We start from the raw sequence: 19,361 nt of genomic DNA on the forward strand, positions 1-19,361 counted from the left end.
TCCGTCAACTGAGCTCGTAATGGTTCTAAATTCTCTAAAGAATTACGCGGAAGTTTTCCTCGCAAGAGCGAGAAAGATGAATCAGCCACTGAAGGCTGCCGTTGACAACGCCGCGCAAATACTACAGAAACGTGACAAACTCAAGTGCTCGACCCCGGGACATCATAAAAAACTTTTGGAGGTTGTGCTCGTGAGTTTCTCCGCCCACTTTTTCTGAACTTCGCGACGAGTGTGACTGACAAACACGACTTGGCAAAAGATTTTCATGTCAAACCATTGTCTCGAAAAGTGCTCAAGCTTTGAGCGCGAAATCAAATAACAAAGCTCACATTGCATTCTGCATACAGTGCTTGTGTTAAAAATTTGGTGTGTGCGCACTTCTTAACGTATACGCATAATCCAATGCAATGTAGACGGTTTCTAGACCGTCATAAACGCAAGCGTGCATAGGCCGCGTCGTCTGCTGTTATTATGGGATTGGTGCGGCATCTGGCGGCGAGCGCCAAAACTATAAGGGACGGATGGCGCGTATGTATTTAGCGCTAATGCGCGGGCACAAAAAAATATAGGAGGCTATGCCTTGATGCATAAGAGATGGCGCCAGATAGTGTGTGCTATCATCATCAATGATTTGAATGAGCAGACGACATTATTGCGGCAGTTTTTGGGTGTGCGATAATTACTCGAGGAAAAAACGAAATATTTTTGTTGGGCGGTGTGGGGGGAGCGAGAATTATGCGAGTGCGAGGATTACGCGAGTAAATACGGTATTATGACATGTCGAAGAAGCATTGGTGGCAAGAAGTTTTTACAAGTTGTGTAAGATATATATTTCACAAGTGTATAAAAATGTTTTTAACTAACAACATAGTTACCAGCATAAAAAACCAAACAAGAAAAAAAAGAAGCTGACACAGGACAGAGCTCTATAATTCAATTATAAATTTTTATACAGAAGGCGTCAAAAGAATCCACCATATTCTAAATAAATATGAAAACAGATGCACGAATGAATGCACTTTTGTTCCATATTAATGCTAGTCTAGCACTCCGTCTTGTTCCTTATGTTCGATTTTTTATGCTAGTAACTATGTCACAAGAAATGCATCAGGGTTAACTAGCCCAATTCTTTTCATCAACTGTTTTTAACCATGACTATTTCTTTGTAAATTGTTTATGTTTCAAATTTCGTCAAAGTGTTTTGCAAAGTTAAAATTTTTCTGAAATGCTCTTTTGACCCGATTCTCCATACCGACTAAAACTTGTGCATTCATCCATGCTTATCAAAATATTATTCACAAATAGAATGCAATTATGTGGCCACTTGGAAGGTGCAAAATAAACAATGACATGCGATTCTGACCTTCAAAGGCAACGCGTATGCCCTGTTGTACATGTTTACACACATGAAGTAGTTTGATGCCATTCTTCTGATAAATATGCGCAGAGGTCACTTAATTCCTGTCATTTCTTGTCACATGTAAACACATACGTGCATCAGAAAAAGAGGTTGATAGACAACCTGGTATTGCATTGCACAATTTGGAGTGTGAATTCTACAGGTGAAACAAGTCTCTTTTCTGTCTTGTGTGCCTCATTTGCACTACATATTTCGTAAGATGCCCAAGGTTTATTTTTTCGGAGATTAAAAAAAATTCGGCAACTGCCATTCTCCAATTGCACGTTTTTCAAGCACACGCAACCCTAGGATCGCCTCACATTGTACACAAAAAGTGATGAGTCTATATTGCATTGCTGTACTTGCAATGAGATGCACAACATTACGTCACTACACACATTTCAACCAAGCGACGATGGTCTAATGCTTATAGTATCAAGTTCAAGTCCCACTTTGGGTAGCCCAAAAAATTCTTTGTGATCAAATGAAAGGCTCTTTCTTAATTAATCAAAATATAAATTAATTGTGACTATTGGTATCATGGTGATTTGGAATAGAAAAAAAAGTATGAAAATGTTCTGAAAACTTCAAGAAGTTTTACACCACTTACAATTAGTGTAAGCACAGTTGCTTTAATTTTCAGGAATGTATCTTAGACATTCTTTCGCACCTCTTGAGTTTAATTTGAGTTACATAATGACAGATACCATATCACGACTATCACGAGCAGGAAAACTAAATACAACAGAAGAGTGTATGGCTAACCTTGTCTTGTTTACCAACTAGGCTCCATTGAAAGGCCCCTCACCACACATTGCAAAAAAGATTTGGCACTTAGACCATTGGTGGCAATCATTGCTAAGTGTGAACTGGCAGTATGGCATGAAAAAGTTTGAAATGTTTAACAAAAGGCCATACACATTTCCTTTCGAGAGAGGTATGCTTAAAACAAGAGCAAAGATCACACAAACAAATTGTTTTATATAAGATGCAGTATTACTGACCATGGCATTTGACTTCAGTCAATCAGCCAAAGCAGAAAGTGCATTGCGACTTGCTTCAAACGTGGCATAGAACAAAGAAAAAGAATGAGGTGGGACTTGTACCATGGATGTCACCTGGTCCCTCAGCTCCAGTGTAGAAGGCAGGAAAGAAATCCCGATTGCCAACACTACTCAAGGCAAAGAAAAAGAGCGTCTTCTCCTCGAACGTGTGATAACAGGTCAGTTTAATTTCTTCCAGCTTTTCGAAAAAGAAACAAATAAGACAAATGCTGTAGGTGAAACAGTCCCCACATGGTGCCTCATTGCTCCCAATGAGGAACCGGAATTTGCAATGGGGGTTGGTGAGGGGCCCTTCACAGTATATCGCATAACTGTATGTTTTTTTTTATGCAATGGGTTATAATTTATGACTTCTCTTTTTGTGGCAATGGTAAACAAAACTTTATCAAGAATTACCCAACATAAGGAAGGCTTCATTTAAGCTGGAATGATATACACGTTCACTCTTATTCAAGCCAATGCACATGGTATAATTCGTTACATAGTGCACATTAAGTTGACTTAACACTACAGTCACAAATGCAGCTGACAATAATGCAGCTGTGAGCAGTTAAAACATGACTGCACTCATAGTAGAGACTAGACGCCACACAAAGCTTATAACACACTCTGTGCAAAAGCACATTTCGAAATTCCTCCTCAAACAGACAGGCAAACATGATGCACAAGTCCCTGTTATATACACAAGGTATGTATGCACATTCAAATAAAATTAATGCTTGGGCTTATAACACCCAGGGGGAAAAATATGTATAATAATGATACAAAATAGAAAGTACAGTCATGAGACTTAGCAACGTTTACACATGGTTAGTGACAAAGATGTTATTACAAGTTATTATCCCATTCAAAAATGCATGTTTGAAGCTCACTGAAAGTTCGACACCCTTGAGAGTTTTCAAAAACAAACATTGTATATATGGGTAAAAAGAGAAACAAATGCCTATATGTGTTGCAGCTCATACAATACATAGCATGGCCACTGAAGAAAACTCATGGCTACCTTGTAAATGTCATGTCATGTTATACAACTTGCAAGACTATTAGTCCCACTAGTTCATTTCATTTATTGACCTCAAGCGCCAGAGAACGGGCAATACATAGGGGGGGGGGGGGGGGGAATACAATACATAATACAATGAATTAAGAAAACCAAATAAAAAAGAAACAAGCACACAAAAAAATGCAATAACAAGCAAACATAATACAAACACAATGTAAAAAAGGGGGCAAACTCAGTTCAGTAATACAAGGTTCAGTAGAGTAAAACAAGCAATCAATGAATATATGTGAGAGTACAATCTAGCAAAAAATATACATAGAATAAACGCAAACTTGGAATCTAACAATTCAACTAGTATGGCAGGACTGCTCACTAAGGTGAGATAGTAGGGCTGACTGGAAAGCATTTATTTCTTCAATATTCGCAATGTTGTGTGGAAGGGTGTTCCACTCGTTCATTGATAAACCCAAAGGAGAGTGCAAATATTTTACTGTTCAGTCTCGTAACAAAAGCTGCAATAGTAAGCTTTGTGTCCAGGAGCTTTGCCTAAAGAAGACATTAAAAGGTATGTCACCACCTCTGGAAATGAACAACGTATAAATTTTAGATTTTGGGTATTTTAAGTGCCCCATATTTTAAAGAAAGCATTGCAAATAGAAGTGTGTTCATGATGCTTGGTTAGAAAAGTAGTGTACAATTTTCGAACTACCAGAATATGCAGTTCTGTGGAACTTATTCATAAGGTTCATTATAAACAAAATGATTTTTAAAATGAAACTTCACATGCTCCCTCTTCCCACATGGGTTTGAATATTTTCAGCCTGAGCACAAAGAAAAAAGAAAAACGTACACAGAAGTTTTCTCTGGTATGAAATGTCAACTGTAAAGGGCCAGTGAAAGCAGATTTAGCACAGCTAAGACACCAATCAAAGGGGTTGCAGCTGCGAGCCAACAAGTGCACTGTTGCAAGCGGCCTGCCAATCAAGGTCGTGTACACACACCACTGCAACAAAAACAGGATGTGAATGCCACAGCCAGGTTTCTTTGAAGTCGTTGCGTGGTGGTCACAGTGGTGGATGATCTGGATGAGTTTACCAATATGAATGCATACTCATGGTGGTTTTTTTATTTGTATTGTATTTGTATTATACATTGCCCTATGGCATTGTACCATGTATGACACCTTCATAAAGTTTTATTATTCAGTGTATTCAAAACATCTTTAGTTTTCAATAACAAGTTGCATGATCAGAAAAATTAGTGAATTTGAAAATGAAATAAAACCACTAGGCTCAATAAAAATGATCACTTAAAATGTGAAGACTACCTGCAGCAATATATTAACTTGAAAATGCAGAGTTTTAAAGAGGTCCTACACCACTTTTCTTAATAATCATTTATTGACTTCAAAACAGCTTATTACCTTATGAATAAACTGCCGTAAAATGTTTTACGAATCCACCAAGTATGGGTGCAGTTACAGAGATTTGTCGCACATGTCTAGTTATTTCTCCTTCTGTTCTCACTAGCAGGCACGCTGAAGCTTAACAACACAAGGGCAAGAAGATGCATCTCTTCAGCAGCATGTGTCATGACCTTGAGCACTTGGGTGTTTTTCTTCGAACACGCACCTTTCTTTCAGCGTGATTGCGAATGCATGCGTAGGCATGTGGCAGTATCTTGCGGTGGCTATGGTAACTTCACAGCTCATAATGCTCAAATCAGCCAATGGCCGTGTACTTTGGGTACAGTCATTTAGGTTTATGTCGAGCATCATTTGTTCAGAGAAGAGGAAACGATTTCTCTGAACAAATGAACTTTGGGAATTAAACACAAGTTCCAGGCAATGTCCGTGCCGTAATGCTTCATTTGTGTTACTGGTAGCCTCAAGTACCAATTGACAGCACCTTCTGACCATGCTGAAGAACTGTTGCAGGACCCCTTTACAATGTCTAAAAAACATACCAAAATACAGCACTTAACCTGCATGTTAGGCAGTGCACTGAAAAGCAGTAAAGATGAATAATCATGCTTATAATGTTAAAATGCTTTAGTTAAAACTATACTTTTTTACCTCTTAGGCCATGCTGCTGCTCCCACTAATTAGATAGCAAATATACAAACTACAAGCATTTATATTACAAGTTTAAATTTATTTTACTACAGTGATACCAAATCACCACCTGTTGTGCTCCATTTAAAAGCTATGACAGTTGGTGCAATGCTGAATATAAATACTTAATTTTCATCTTTTTTTTTGTCTAGTACACATGGGCCTTTGAAGCTCTAAAAATAGCCCCGTTAGAGTAATTTTCAAATCATGAACAAGTGCCCTCATGAAAAGTGGTGACACCCTTAAATGTCTTCTTACGACTTTCTTGAATACAAAAACCTAGACCTGATGACTCACAGCCCATTTTTTATTGACAATTGTTAAGCTTGTGTACAACATTTTAAGTACACTGTTGCGCATGATCACGGGTGTGGGTGTTGAGAGAACTTCGATAATTCTTGTGACTGCAACATTTGTGAGCCCAGTTAACATGTACTGTTGGTGCCAAAATTTTACTAGATACAAGGATACATGAAAGCAGTCAATTTCCACAGCACCACTGCACATTGCCTAGTAGTGAATGACACCGTCCGCACTCCCTTTGAAAGTATCAACACACAATGCACTAACTAGTTGTAGGCTGCTTTCCTGCTGAAACATGAATTCTCTGTGAGAACCAACAGCACGCCAATGGCGCAGATGCAGTATGTGCGATTCATGCTAAAGCCCATCAGCAATAGTGGATAGGCACATAACAAAAATGGGCTGCAAAGAGCCACAGAAATAGGCATACTGAAAGATTGCAATACAAATAATTTCTTGCATAATGTGGACTGTATAGTGTAACAAAAAAATGTATTAAAAAAAGCAGGTGCATGTAACTGTATTATAATGTAGCTGACAACAGCAAGACAAGCACTGCGAACCCCATAGAAAAGCGGCACTACTCTTCCACACTGCAAAAGACAAAGAAAGCACGAGAAACCACAGGTGGGAGACATTTCTGCAATGGTGCCCACAACCATGATTTTATCAGCCTAAAAATCTCGACAACCACTTCTTAGTAATTTCAGCCATTGCAGTTTAATGAGCCTCAATTTGACAAATAACATCCAGTTGATGTAGAAATGGAGAATGGTGGGAAGGAAGAGGATGCAAGTATGCAATTTTGTGAAGCAATAAAACATAAAAGAGGCAATCTTTTCATCAATTGATAAAGTTACATATACGAAACTACAGGAATTTCATGCTGCCGCTGATAAACTTTGGTTATGCAGTTCTTCTAGTGTTAATAAGAGATTAACTTATCGTCCAGTCCTGCGAACCTCTATAATGAGAAGAGCACAAGCAGATAAACATGGCGTTACATGGTAGCTGGTCTTCATAGCTTCCTGAAAGACAACGTGCACATACAATATCTTAAAGCTTGTTCCATCTAAACATACCGTAGCTGCTGACAGAAATACAATGGCAACAGCCTCAGCTGTAAAAATATGAGCACTTGTGCTTGATATGGCCCAATATGAAAACCCAACATCTATCCTATGCATATTAGATGTCTTGGCATTATTTTATGCCAGCAAAATGTGCAAAAAAGCACGTTCTACCAAACACAATTTGCGTGTGCTTGTTTTTGTAGAGATTAATATCCTGGCCTGTGCTGGTGTAAGACCACTTTGCAAACAGCAGTGTGACAGCTGTGGAGAATAAAAACAGTGTTTCTAAGGCACAACCTGCTCTTGTACTATCTCTCACAACTGTAGCTTAGTGGGCACACATGAATTTTTGCCAAAGGAGCAACACAGAGCTGCATAAAATGAAGGACGTTGCACTTCAAATTGCTGTTCACGAACATTGCTCCGGCTGCAGATTCCTAGCAGGCTAAGTACGTTTGGGCCATGCCAGTTTAACTGTGCAAGTACATGGGCAAAAAGCATCATGCCAACTAAAATTACCATGGCAAAATAACAGTGCCACAGCACTAATATTTCACAAAGATGAAAGCTCAGTGCTGACTGCTTTGCTGCTTAGGCCAAAGATGCAATACTAGCTCAATTTTCTTATCACAGGGCCAAAACCCCGGTGGGATTATTATTGCCTATGACTCTATGCAGTTTTCATCTGTAGTTTCACGTAACTGTTTAAAAATGTAGCAGAAAAACAACTTTTACAGCACTAATGTTGCTATAACATCATTGAGATTAACCTTGCATATTGCTCAGAAAGCTCTGTAGGAGTGAATAAAGAAGACGGTAAGGTTAAGAAAAGTGTTCTTACATTTTCACACTCTAATATTGTTATTGCAATAGCATTTTTCACTTTTTTTTCTTTCCTTACTAGGCAAATGAAGGACACTTGCTGAACTATGTAGGTTTATAGTCCTTGTTCGAAGCAGGTCAAGAGGCAAGTTCTTTGTGCCTATGTCCCATTGTGAACTAAAAAGTAACTTGCGGTTCACTATGGCTCAAAGCAAGTACCTTATGTTACTGGCAGAAACTAAGATATGCGAAAACTGGCAAGATTTCTCCGACTTCTGGCTACTCTACATCTCTTTTTAATCTATACTTCCCATACTGAAATATTGTTAAAGACCATCAAAGAAAATGTTCCACAGATAATGTATTTGAGCTGATGTCAATTACCTAATAAAAGGTACCAATACCAAGCGATGTAAATCATATTACAAAAGAACTCACTTGCACGCTGATACCTGCATTATAGCATAGTGCGGAAACACACAGAGACAAGAAGTACTAAATGAACACAAAGGCTATGCTACAAGCTAGTTTGCGATAAACCAACAAACCCATATTGGTACCCTTGGCTACCTGCATGTGTTCACACTAAATGCTCAGCATTTAAGACAGGCTTGAAAAGTGAATGGTATCAAGGGCACCAAGAGACTTTTGTCTGCACTTACCAGCGAGCAAGACCAGTCCTTCTGTCACACGTGGCATCATAAGTGCACTCTGAGCGAGTACACTTCGTCGTGAGTGTCATTTGTGCGCTGTCACATGAGAAAGTTTAGTGTCACTCTCTGCAAAGTACACTTGCCGGCAAGTGTGTTCTTCAACCTCGCTTCACCGCGATGGCTGCGACAAAGTATGTAGTCTCGGTACCAGTGGCTCGTACAGAAATATACTGTTGCCTAAAGCGGCGTTCATACTACTTTAAAACCATTGTTTTTGTTATGAGGAATACTGCTATCTATTAAGACAAGTTATAAATTACAACTAAAAACCTCGCTACTCTCACCATCGGGCAGTTTGTAGTGATATCCGCAAGGAGGATGCAGCAGTACATGCTGTGCAATGGCTGCGTTCATCGCACTGCATACTTCCCGGCACACTTGCACACAGGTGCTACTTCCATGAAGACAACGTGGTCTGATGATGAGACACAGGGGCAAAAATAACCAATATACATTGTGCTACAAATTTGTCAATTGCTACTACCATCATTTCCAAAGTACACTTCGCTTTATCGTGTAGCAGCGAACTGCCAAAATGGCACTTCGTGACCATAGGTACACTTGCTCGAAGTGCACTTAAGTTGCCACGTGTGACAGGGACATAATTATAACAGTCACCATACATATACATTACATTTAAAACATGAACATATCTATTTACATTTACGTCGACACAGGCCTTGAACATTTGGCTAAGTGCACAAATGTTATGAGGGGATAGTTGCAATTGAGATAAGAACCACAAGAAAATCAAAACACGCAAAATTACCAGCAAAACAGCTACTACAGTTGTACACAATCATTTACATAAATATCAGATGTACTGTACTGACAATGCATTCACAACACAATATGGTTTGACAGAATACAAAATATAAGGCCCTTTATAAAAAATTCAAAGTGCTTCCAGCAAAAACTTCCGTGAAAGTAAGCGCCTCGAGAAAAGTGAAGTGTTCTAAAGCTAAGGACAGCACATGGTTCAGTAAATAGACCTTTTTCAAGCACACTAGCACCACAAACGGGCGCGCAAGCGCTTATGGGAACAGTTAGTATGCTGCAGCAGCCCCCGCGATGAGCGTGCAGCCCTCACGCTTCAACTTTGCGTTTGTTTGCATCGGGCCAGCACTTCTCTGATTAAGTTAACTCGGCAAGGTGTGATATATTACTGCAAGAATCACTCACAAACCGCAGTGTTTGGGTGCGATGGCCTGCCTAAAATTTGCAGTTGTCCCCAAGTCAACCAGCTGAGCGGCTCAGAAGCGTCAGTTAATTATTACTGTATTATCCTTTAGTGTCAGTTCGCCTTCGGCGTAAATAAAAAAACAGTACAACTTCATTGCCGAAAAGGTGCAAGCACTCTCCATAAATTCACGAATGTATTAGGAATCAATGTCCTTTGACGCTGTTTACGAATAAATTGTACGGTCCTGGGATACTTGAAGAGTGCTTTAAAAATAAGCGCAGTTTTGTAAAATAAAATACATTGATTAGACCACTACATGCTGCTCGCAGCATATGCATCACCAACTTCCTTTGGCACTATAACTGCAGGTTTGAATAAAGAGTACAGGGCAACAGAAAGAAGTACGACCAGGAATGAAATATGCACACCGGCAACGTTCACTCGCGACTGAAAGGCTATCGCACGTGTTCATTTCATTTCATTTCATTTATTGCATCCTTAAAGGCCCGAGGGCATTACATAAGGGGGGGCAAAAAATACGCTGTGAATGTGTATAATTCAAGTTGAACAAATTATTATAAACAGTACAGTTCTAATATGGTAGTTTGGTCAAAAATGACAACAAAAATGAATCAAAGAACACACAAAAGAAACGCTTTGGCTGGGAATTAGAGTACAAATAACTAGGCACAAGCAAATTATACATACAGTACATTGGTAGAATATATTTACAGCCACGAGTTAATGGGTGGAATCAAAGTGGGATTCCAATTTTGCGCGGAATGATGTGCGGTCAGGTGTGGCAACAATAGTATCGGGAAGGTGATTCCAAAGTGTTATTGCTTGGGGGAAAAAGGAGTCGTTCATTGCGGATGTACGGCCATTGATTCGTGCAATGGGGTTTGAATGGTTAACGCGGGAAGAAGTTCTGTTTGGGGGCTGTAAAAGTTCGTGTCTTGATTGGGGTCGGAAAAAGAAACTGTGGAGGAGGCATAGGCGCAAGATGAGGCGGCGCGACGCGAGTGATGGCAGTTCAATTGATTGTTTTAGGGCGGTGACGCTGATTTCTCTGGAGTACTGTGAGGTTATAAAGCTTGCAGCGCGGTTTTGAACTGCTTCTAGTTCGCTAACGAGGTATGCCTGGGATGGATTCCAAATGGACGATGCGTATTCGAGCTTTGGCCGTACGTATGTTAAGTATGCTAGTTTTTTAACGTCAGGAGATGCTGATTTGAGGTTACGGCGCAGAAAACCAAGCGTACGCAGAGCGTCTGAGCAGATGGACTGTACGTGCGGTGCAAATGAAAGAGATGGGTACATGTGCACTCCGAGATACTTGTATGACGAAGCCGAATCGAGAGGAAGTGAATTGATAAAGTATGTATGATGAACAGTGGTGCGTTTACGGGAAAATGACATCGATTTGCATTTGGTATTAGTTTAACGATTAACAAACATAAGAAAATAACATAAGAGGAAAAAAAAGACTAACAACCAAGGTGCATGTTTGTAGTTGATTAATAAAATAAAGTTTACTGTGTTGTAGCGATATCAAAGGCTAATGGACTTAAACAAGGTGTGGTGGTCTTATGATATATCACTGAGATTTCTCGCGTGGTTTCGTGAGGGTGGCTGTGCAAGATTACCAGGCCTTCAAAGATGAAATTGCATTTTCATGACTTAAAATGCAAGCTTAGGTGAGATGGCTTCATTCAATGAATTTTGATGTTCTCTGAGATGCGTGTTGATACATCAGCCAGTCTGACCGATGTATATATGTGAACAGAAGAGGAATTCGGTTAGCAACTCTTGCACAATAATTGAAAGAACAGTTGGCCTGCACCTCACAGTACTTTTCTCTGCCCACTGCAGACCCCTGCCACCTTTCGCGCTCTACAACAGAAACATTACTAAGCATATGGTGCAGAAAACACAAACCCTCACCTTGTACCGCTTCCCATCTTTCAGACTGTGCAGAACGTATGCATAGAATAACTAATATTCCTAGTTTCTTCGTGGGTGAAATTTGTCCGAATCAATCTTTGTTTGCAGTGTGAACGAGCTGTTCACAAACCAATGCAATATGATGTAGGCATGACATCGCGCCTTATTGCAGCTGGAAACTATTGCTCATAGAATGTGCCCAAGTTTTGTTTGTTTTTTTCTTCGCAGCGCGTAGGTACGACATTATTATTCCTTGTTTAACAATATTTGAATGCACCGATGCCAAATTCAATAGTTGTATCACTCAATGCGGAATATACTGCCAGAAAACATGCTCCGCAGAGACACTTAAGCATCTTATAGGATACTGCAAATTATCAGAGCAAGGTATCTCGCATGTGAATTCTAGGTCCACCCCTTCGTCTTTAAACAGGTTTAGAGTGTGTTTACTTTTCTTTTTTTAGGCGCAGGACTTGTCCATAAAAATTAAAAAAATTCTATAGCTGTAACACTTCTCTGCAGTCTTGTGTTAACGGCACAATCAAACCGCAATGATATTAAAAGCCATAGCACTGTATGTGCAGATCATCCTAGAATAACTATGAATTCAGTGTTCCAGCTCACATTCCTCACGATAGCATATTTTGACCACATGTATTGGTGCGCAACAACTCTCATGTGACTCATCTTCTACGTTCAATGTACACCTGCACAGTGATACCTAGACTGACTGCGTTATTCATTTCACATTTCATGCGTAGATATACATGCAGGTCCACGTTCTGACCCTATTCAACTAGTGGTAGCATGTTCTTTTCGTTTTGTGCTCGCACGGCACCAACGAGCAGCAGGCAGAGGAAGGGCCAGTTCTCTCGGCGTACCAACTTTTCCCATAGTGTTCGGCACGCCCACAGGGGGTTGTGGGATTGCTTGAAAAAGGTCTATTGAGCTAAGAACCACAAGAAAATCAAAACATGCACGTGTAGCAGGGGTATGACTATAACAGTCACCATGCATACACAATACATTTAAAATATGAACATATCTATATACAATTACGTCGACACAGGCCTTGAACATTTGGCCAAATGCACAAATGTTATGAGGAGATAGTTGTAGTTGAGCTAAGAACCACAAGAAAATCAAAACATGCAAATTACCAGAAAACAGCTACTACAGTTGTACACAGTCATTTACATAAATATCAGATGTACTGATAATGCATTCGCAACACAATATGAATAATATGCTTTGACAGAACACAATATATAAGGCCCTTTATAAAAAATTAGAAATGCTTCCTGCAAAAACTTCTGTGAAAGTAAGTACCTCGACAGAAGTGAACAGTGTTCTAAGCTGAGGAGAGCACAAGGTTCAGTAAAAGGACAAAAGAAGTTTCACTTGAAGCAATCTTTTCGATAGATAACTATGTTTCCTTAAAACTGGTGACATTCACAACAAAGCTTCTTGCTCAAAGGCATCACCTGTTCTTTTCTAATTGGTGTAACGTTCAAAACGATGCCACTAACTTGTAGGCCATCGCCTTAAAAACATATAAACTCTGTGAAACATAGCTGTAATGAATAAAAGTTGGTCCGAGTACTTGCAGCCACTAAAAAAAAAAATAAACGATGTTTTAAGAAAATAAATAACCTAGCAAAAGATATAGGTGAATAATTATCTTTTTGATAAAAAAAGAAAAAGAAGTAGAAGAAGAAAGGTCAGATGTAGAAGAGAGAAAGCAGGCCAAGAGTTTGTCACAAAGGCGAATAGAGAACACATGCACATCCTGTTCAAAGAAATGTTGTTACTTCACATAACAGCAACATAAAAAAAGCAACATCATGGCCACCCATACCTGGCAGCCTTAAGCAAATTTTACAATCGAAAGGTAAAAGGCTGATTTGGGTGCAACAAATCAAAGCACCACAATTTAAACGTACAGCACCTAAAAAGGCAACTGCTGAAAAAACTGACAAAAATTAAGCAATGCATTTTACTGGTAAAGCACAAAGCGAACAACCTGGGCAATGTACACAATATTAGGGATGGGCAAATATTCGGTGTTGCGAATATTCGATCGAATTCTGCCCTATTCGTTATTCGCTTCGATACGAATTCAAGTATTCGGTATTTTCGAATTATTCGGCGCTTTTGAATAGGCCGCAAAAACCACGGACGATTGGTACAAATACAAAACTCTGAGGCTATGCTTTACACGTCATGGCCATACATTTGTTTATCTCCAAGGCTATGCATTGGGGAGCCGGAAATGCGTCATTATTCTCTGAGGCTATGCTTTACACGTCATGGCCATACATTTGTTAATCTCCAAGGCCATGCATTGAGGAGCCGGAAATGCGTCATCACGGCAACCGTCACCCATAAGCTCATTGCGTAAAGCGCGAAACATACGTGCGATTTTCTCTGCGATTCGGCGTGCGGCGCAACGATGCGACTGCCGGAGTGGTGACGTTTCGTGACGTATCCTCGCGTCGCACCGCCGCATAGCCGGTGCGGCGAGCATCAAACTGGCCAGATATTTTCGTCGCAGCATCGCACCGCCGCATGGCAGCAGCCAATCACAGCGCGAGCATACGAGTGGCGTCACGATGCTAGTGGCGCCATCTCCCTGTCGCCGCTCCCATCACCCGTGCTCCCATCTTTCCCATCTCGTCTATCCCCTCAGTTTGTCCTCGCTCGCTCTGGCTTACGACCTCACGTCTCTTCCTCTCTTCTCCTTCCGCTTTCCTACATCTTTACTCCTATCCTTTTTATCCCTCTTCACCCCCATCCCTCGTGAGCTACTGCGGCGATGTCGCTCACTGAAGCAGACAATAACGGGGCTCACTTTTCTCTTCCTTTCTCTTTATAAGAATCACTTCTCCCATCACCCGTGTTCCAAGGCTCCAGGCAAGTCGATGGAGCGGTGCGAGCGTGGATTGCTGACATCGCCGACTGCGGCGGCGTGACAAACATCGAGTACGTTTGTTTCCCTAGTGACGTGATGTTATTCCGCATTGAATAAAGTGATGCTTGAAGTGTGCCTTTTCTGCACGACAACGCCCGTTTTGAAACCGCTAGGGAGATCGGAGATCGTGAGCAGCGATGCAAGGTCATTTCGCTGGTAAACACAGCTCCCGGCGTCTCTGCGCTGGCTCGCTTCGCTTCCACCTTTGCTCTTCACATCGATGGCATAAAGTAATAATGTATGCTAACGCATTACATACGAGCGCAATGTTTGATAGTGCTGTCAAAAACAAGCGCTCGACGATGAGCTCGCGTGTGAACGGCGTAGGCGACGGCCGGCGCCCGCGATGCTAGGCCTACCTGTCGGAGTCGTGAATAATCAGCTGTTGCCGTGATTAGGACGTGCTTGTCGTTTACGAATGCGATTTATTAATTATTTTGGGGGGGAACAACACGTGGCTGTGTAATGTTGTTTGTTTTGAGCCTCATTACGAGGATACCAAGTCGTTCGACCCTGCATGCCGAGGCGCCGCAGGGGAGTGGAGCCTGCCGCTGATAGCTTCTTCGCCCCCGTGTGTCCCAAAACGTCGCACGCCGCATCGCACGGAAAATCGCACGCATGTCTCGCGCTTAAGCTGCCCCGCATTGCTGTAGACATAATGTTTTTGCTTTCTTTTTACCTTTGTGTTCCTCGAGCTTCAGCCGCGCTTACACGTGTTGGCTTATCTCGCCCTCGGTAACCGCTGCCTCCACAGTTGAAGATGGTGTCGACCGCGCCCGTGTCCTGTAAGCGCGCGTACACGAATCCGATATGGGGCTTTTTCCTGAAAGTGCCTGCTGGAAGCGATGCGCAGTGCGAGACGTGCGGAGTTGTTTTGAAGACGCCTACTGGTACCACGACGACGCTTGTCACCCACTTGAAGAGACACCCAGGCAAGTACAAAGAGTACTCGGAATTGCATCAGCTTTACAGTTTTCCGAAAATGAAAAGTGAACCAAAGGGGCTGTCATCGCAGCTGACCGTTACCAGCTTGTTTAAGCCTACACTTCAGCCGTCATCGGTAAAAGCGCAAGAGATGACTAAGAAGATTGCAGCGTTCATTGCCTGCAGCCATACAGCGTGGTCGAGGAACCGAGCTTCATCGAGATGATGGGATGTGCAGTTCCAGAGTACGTCGTTCCGTCGCGAATGACCTTTTCACGAACGGTCATTCCGGATTTGTACGCGGCCAAAAAAAAAAATGAACTGAAGAAGTACATTAGGGCCGTATTTGACGACGATGGTGCTGAGTGCTTCGCATTAACAACGGATGGGTGGACATCGAGGGCGGGCGACAGCTACGTGTGTGCTACGGCCCACATGATGGATCGCGACTTTAGGCAGCACGCTTATGCCCTCGCCTGCAAACCAATGCCGCAGGAGCATACTGGAGAAAATATAGTTCAGTTTCTCCGAGACGTGATTGAAGAGTGGAGTCTGCCTGACAACATCCCGACTTTTGTCATTACCGACAACGGCAGGAACTTCGTATCAGCTGTTGCCAAATCCAACTGGTCAGGACTCTGCTTTGCACATACCCTGCAGCTGTGCATAAATGACGCCAAAAGAGAAGTGGCAAGTTTTTCCCAGCTTTGTGCGAAGTGTCGATCGATTGTAGGTCGCTACAAAAGAAGCGCACGTGCACGGCTTATGGACATACAAAAGGACATGCACATGGTCCAGCATGAAGTGATTCAAGACGTTCCCACACGCTGGAACAGCGAGTTTGCCATGATGGAGAGACTCGTCGAACTTCGTGCCCCAATTTCAGTTGAACTTTGCGATTCGGATGTGGACAACTTAAGCTCCAGAGAATGGAAATTAATGGCTGCGGCTGTAAAAGTGTTGCAGCCTCTGGACCAAACAACGACAGAGCTGTGCGCGGACCGCTATCCCACACTTTCCCAAGTGATATATACCTCTCGTGCATTGTGCGCAAGTGGTGGTACATAAGCATGCGTCTCAAGGCGAGGAAGCAGCATCGTTTGCAAGGAGCCTTCTGCGCAGTCTTGCCACAAGGTTCCCTGGCTTGAAAATGGCAAATGTGCCGGCAAATGCAATGCTAGTTGACCCTCGCTACAAAGACATTTGCTACACTGAAGACAGTCAAAAAAAGTGGGCAAAAGCCGCACTTGCAGCTGCAGCAAATGAGCTAATGCCAGCCCAAAACGAATGTTCCCACGCACCTGTCTGCCCAGCCATGGAGAAGCCCCCAGCTAACACTCTTTGGAGTGTTTTTTCTTCATTAACCTCTAATGTACTGCAAGACAACGCGCACGAAAGTGTCCCTTCTCAAGTGGCAGAATACTTGGGTGCCCCTGTGCTTCCCCGGTCAGAAAACCCTTTGGATTGGTGGAAGACCCATGGCAGCCGACTGTACCCAGCACTGGCCAAGGAGTGAGAGGCTGTTTTCAACAGCAGGGAATGTTGTCACAAGCCGGCGGGAACTGCTGCTCCCAGACCATGTGGAGCAGCTGGTATTTTTGCATGAAAACTTGCGAGTGCAGTAAAAAAAAGTGAGATTTGTGAATAAAATTCAACTATTAAGAATTTTCAATTTCACAAAATGCTGTGCCTACATGAGTTCTAATTCCATTAAAAAAATTGTGTAAATTAGTCGGGCCATGAAAAAATGCCAATTTTTCTTTATAATATGTGATGCACACTATTCGAACTATCCGATTCGAAATTATTCGACCAAATCATTATTCGCTTCGAACGTCAAATCCACTATTCGCCCATCCCTACACAATATGAAAACTGACATCCATCATAAAAGTTAGCTACAAGTTTGTTTGGCCCAATATGGTTTCTTGTAGACAGTTTTGCAAGCTTCTGTCTCATCAGCCAGTCCGATTTATAAAAAGCACCAGAAAAAATTTCCAGCCAATAAATAATGAACAAAAAAATAAAGAAGGGGAAAGGAAAGTGGCTAGACTACAATTGATAGTTTAGCCAATTAGTAGTCTAGCTTTCATGTCTTTTTCTTCGTTTCCTGTGTTCGCTATTTTATTGGCTGCAATTTTTCCTGATGCAATGCACCAACTAGCCCAACAATGAGTGTTACTACAAATAAGCCTTCTGCACAGGTCAGCCAGACCTGTGCAGCCATGACAAATTTAATAATAATAATAGTAAAAAAGAAATGAAAAGAAGAGAGAGATAAGAGGAGAAGATGAAGAAAAGACAGACGAGAATTTCTGAGCAGTCCTGCCAATACTGCTTATTAGTCCTCATGCTCATCATCGCTGTCCACATCCGAGGACAGGTTGATGTGGCTGAGGAGGTCACGCATGGCCTCCAGCAGCGACGTGACACTTCGGTGCAGGTCCCCCTCATCGCCATTGGCCCTGACTGCCCCCGCAGCACCTGCTGCACCGTGTTCAGCTGCCTCAGGCTCCACCAGTGCCATTGGATTCCGCACGTCAATGCCCGCCATCTCTTGTGGCTGAAACGAGAGCAATTTAACATTAACAAGTTGATATGATCTAATGCATAGAGCTCAATGTCTTCCATGACTTACTTAACTGATTCGACCCAAGGGGATGCTAACATTGCTTTGAAAGTGCCCCAGAACGCCTGTCTACATCCCAAAGCAAACATAGCCCTTTACTGAATCTTTAATAGACCAAATGGTCACACAAAGTTCACCTAGATAGAAAGGGAAAAGAAAGTAACATTAATAATATTAATGCAGTGCCCATTCCTATTCCAATAGGTCAACAAATGGATAAACAATCAATACTTATAAAAATTACACTCTAAGCTAGCCTTCCCACTTCTTTCTGAAGGCTAACAACTGAATATCAGAGATACGCATGTGAAACGTACAACAGCATATGCACCAGCTGTATTAAAGATCAATCAAAAAACAGATAGCAGACCTCTACACCAGAAAAGTTTAAAACAGCTGAATGACACTATTAAACTGCATGCACAAACTAACCAAAGTGCCCACAATAAAATGCCAATTAAAGAGCACAAATAACGAGGACACAAGCGACAAAAAAATTGCAAGTGTTCATGTCAGGTAAAAACGTGAAAGACAAAGGATGCAAACTTTTTTTTTCTCCAGAAAATGATAAGTGACAACTTCAGAAGACACTATATTTATATAAGGCCTCATGAAAGCTTGCTGAAAAGAGGCAGAAGGAACTAATAAGTGAGCAAATTAGCACGGCTTGTAATAAGTCACGCAAAGCTGGGTCACAAAACAGTTGGGCACCTAGTTGGTCCTAGCTTGGCTAGGCTTTTACCCTCTCACCTCTCTCTTTCCCTACCTTTGCTATACGTTGCTATGCTTTCTCTTTCTCACCCTTTTTTCCCCTATCTTTGTCTTGTGTGAGTATGTTTTTCTACCATTTTTTCTCTCTCCCTCTTTATTTTTTTATCTTTCTTTCTTTCCATCTGTAGTTGTTCTTCCATCTCTTTCTTACCTTTCTATTCTCTCCTTCCCCCTCACTTCCCTTTCCTACCCCTTAGGATCTAATAAGCTCTGCTAGCGTGGCTGGACAGCCAAGTGGTTGCAATTCTCGTCTTCAAATCATGAGAATGACAATTTGAATCTCGCCTCATCAAAAAATTATTTTTTTCCAGGAATTTCTCTCTTTTTATCGTCGCACGTGTTTTCTGAGCAAAGTAGAAGAGCAGGACAAAAAGAGCATGTGCCGTTTCACTACGATGTTAATTTTCTTACAACACATGGCAAATCTCGAGCATAAGAGCTCTGCTCTA

General features: G+C 41.7%; 1 protein-coding gene across 3 annotated transcripts in view; it reads right to left on the reverse strand.

Annotated features, from left to right (window-relative positions):
- Nucleotides 1-19,361, reverse strand: part of Nulp1 (Nuclear localized protein 1) — a 113,454-nt gene that overhangs the window by 1,719 nt on the left and 92,374 nt on the right. For all 3 annotated transcript variants that reach the window (XM_037435582.2, XM_037435580.2, XM_037435581.2), the window contains exon 15: nucleotides 580-18,075. In XM_037435582.2, the coding sequence (XP_037291479.1) occupies nucleotides 17,854-18,075 (222 nt within the window). In that variant the 3' untranslated portion in view covers nucleotides 580-17,853. The remainder of the gene's footprint in view (nucleotides 1-579; nucleotides 18,076-19,361) is intronic.

This window comes from Rhipicephalus microplus, chromosome X (genome assembly GCF_043290135.1).
Source record: "Rhipicephalus microplus isolate Deutch F79 chromosome X, USDA_Rmic, whole genome shotgun sequence".
NCBI classification, from domain to species: Eukaryota; Metazoa; Arthropoda; class Arachnida; order Ixodida; family Ixodidae; genus Rhipicephalus; species Rhipicephalus microplus.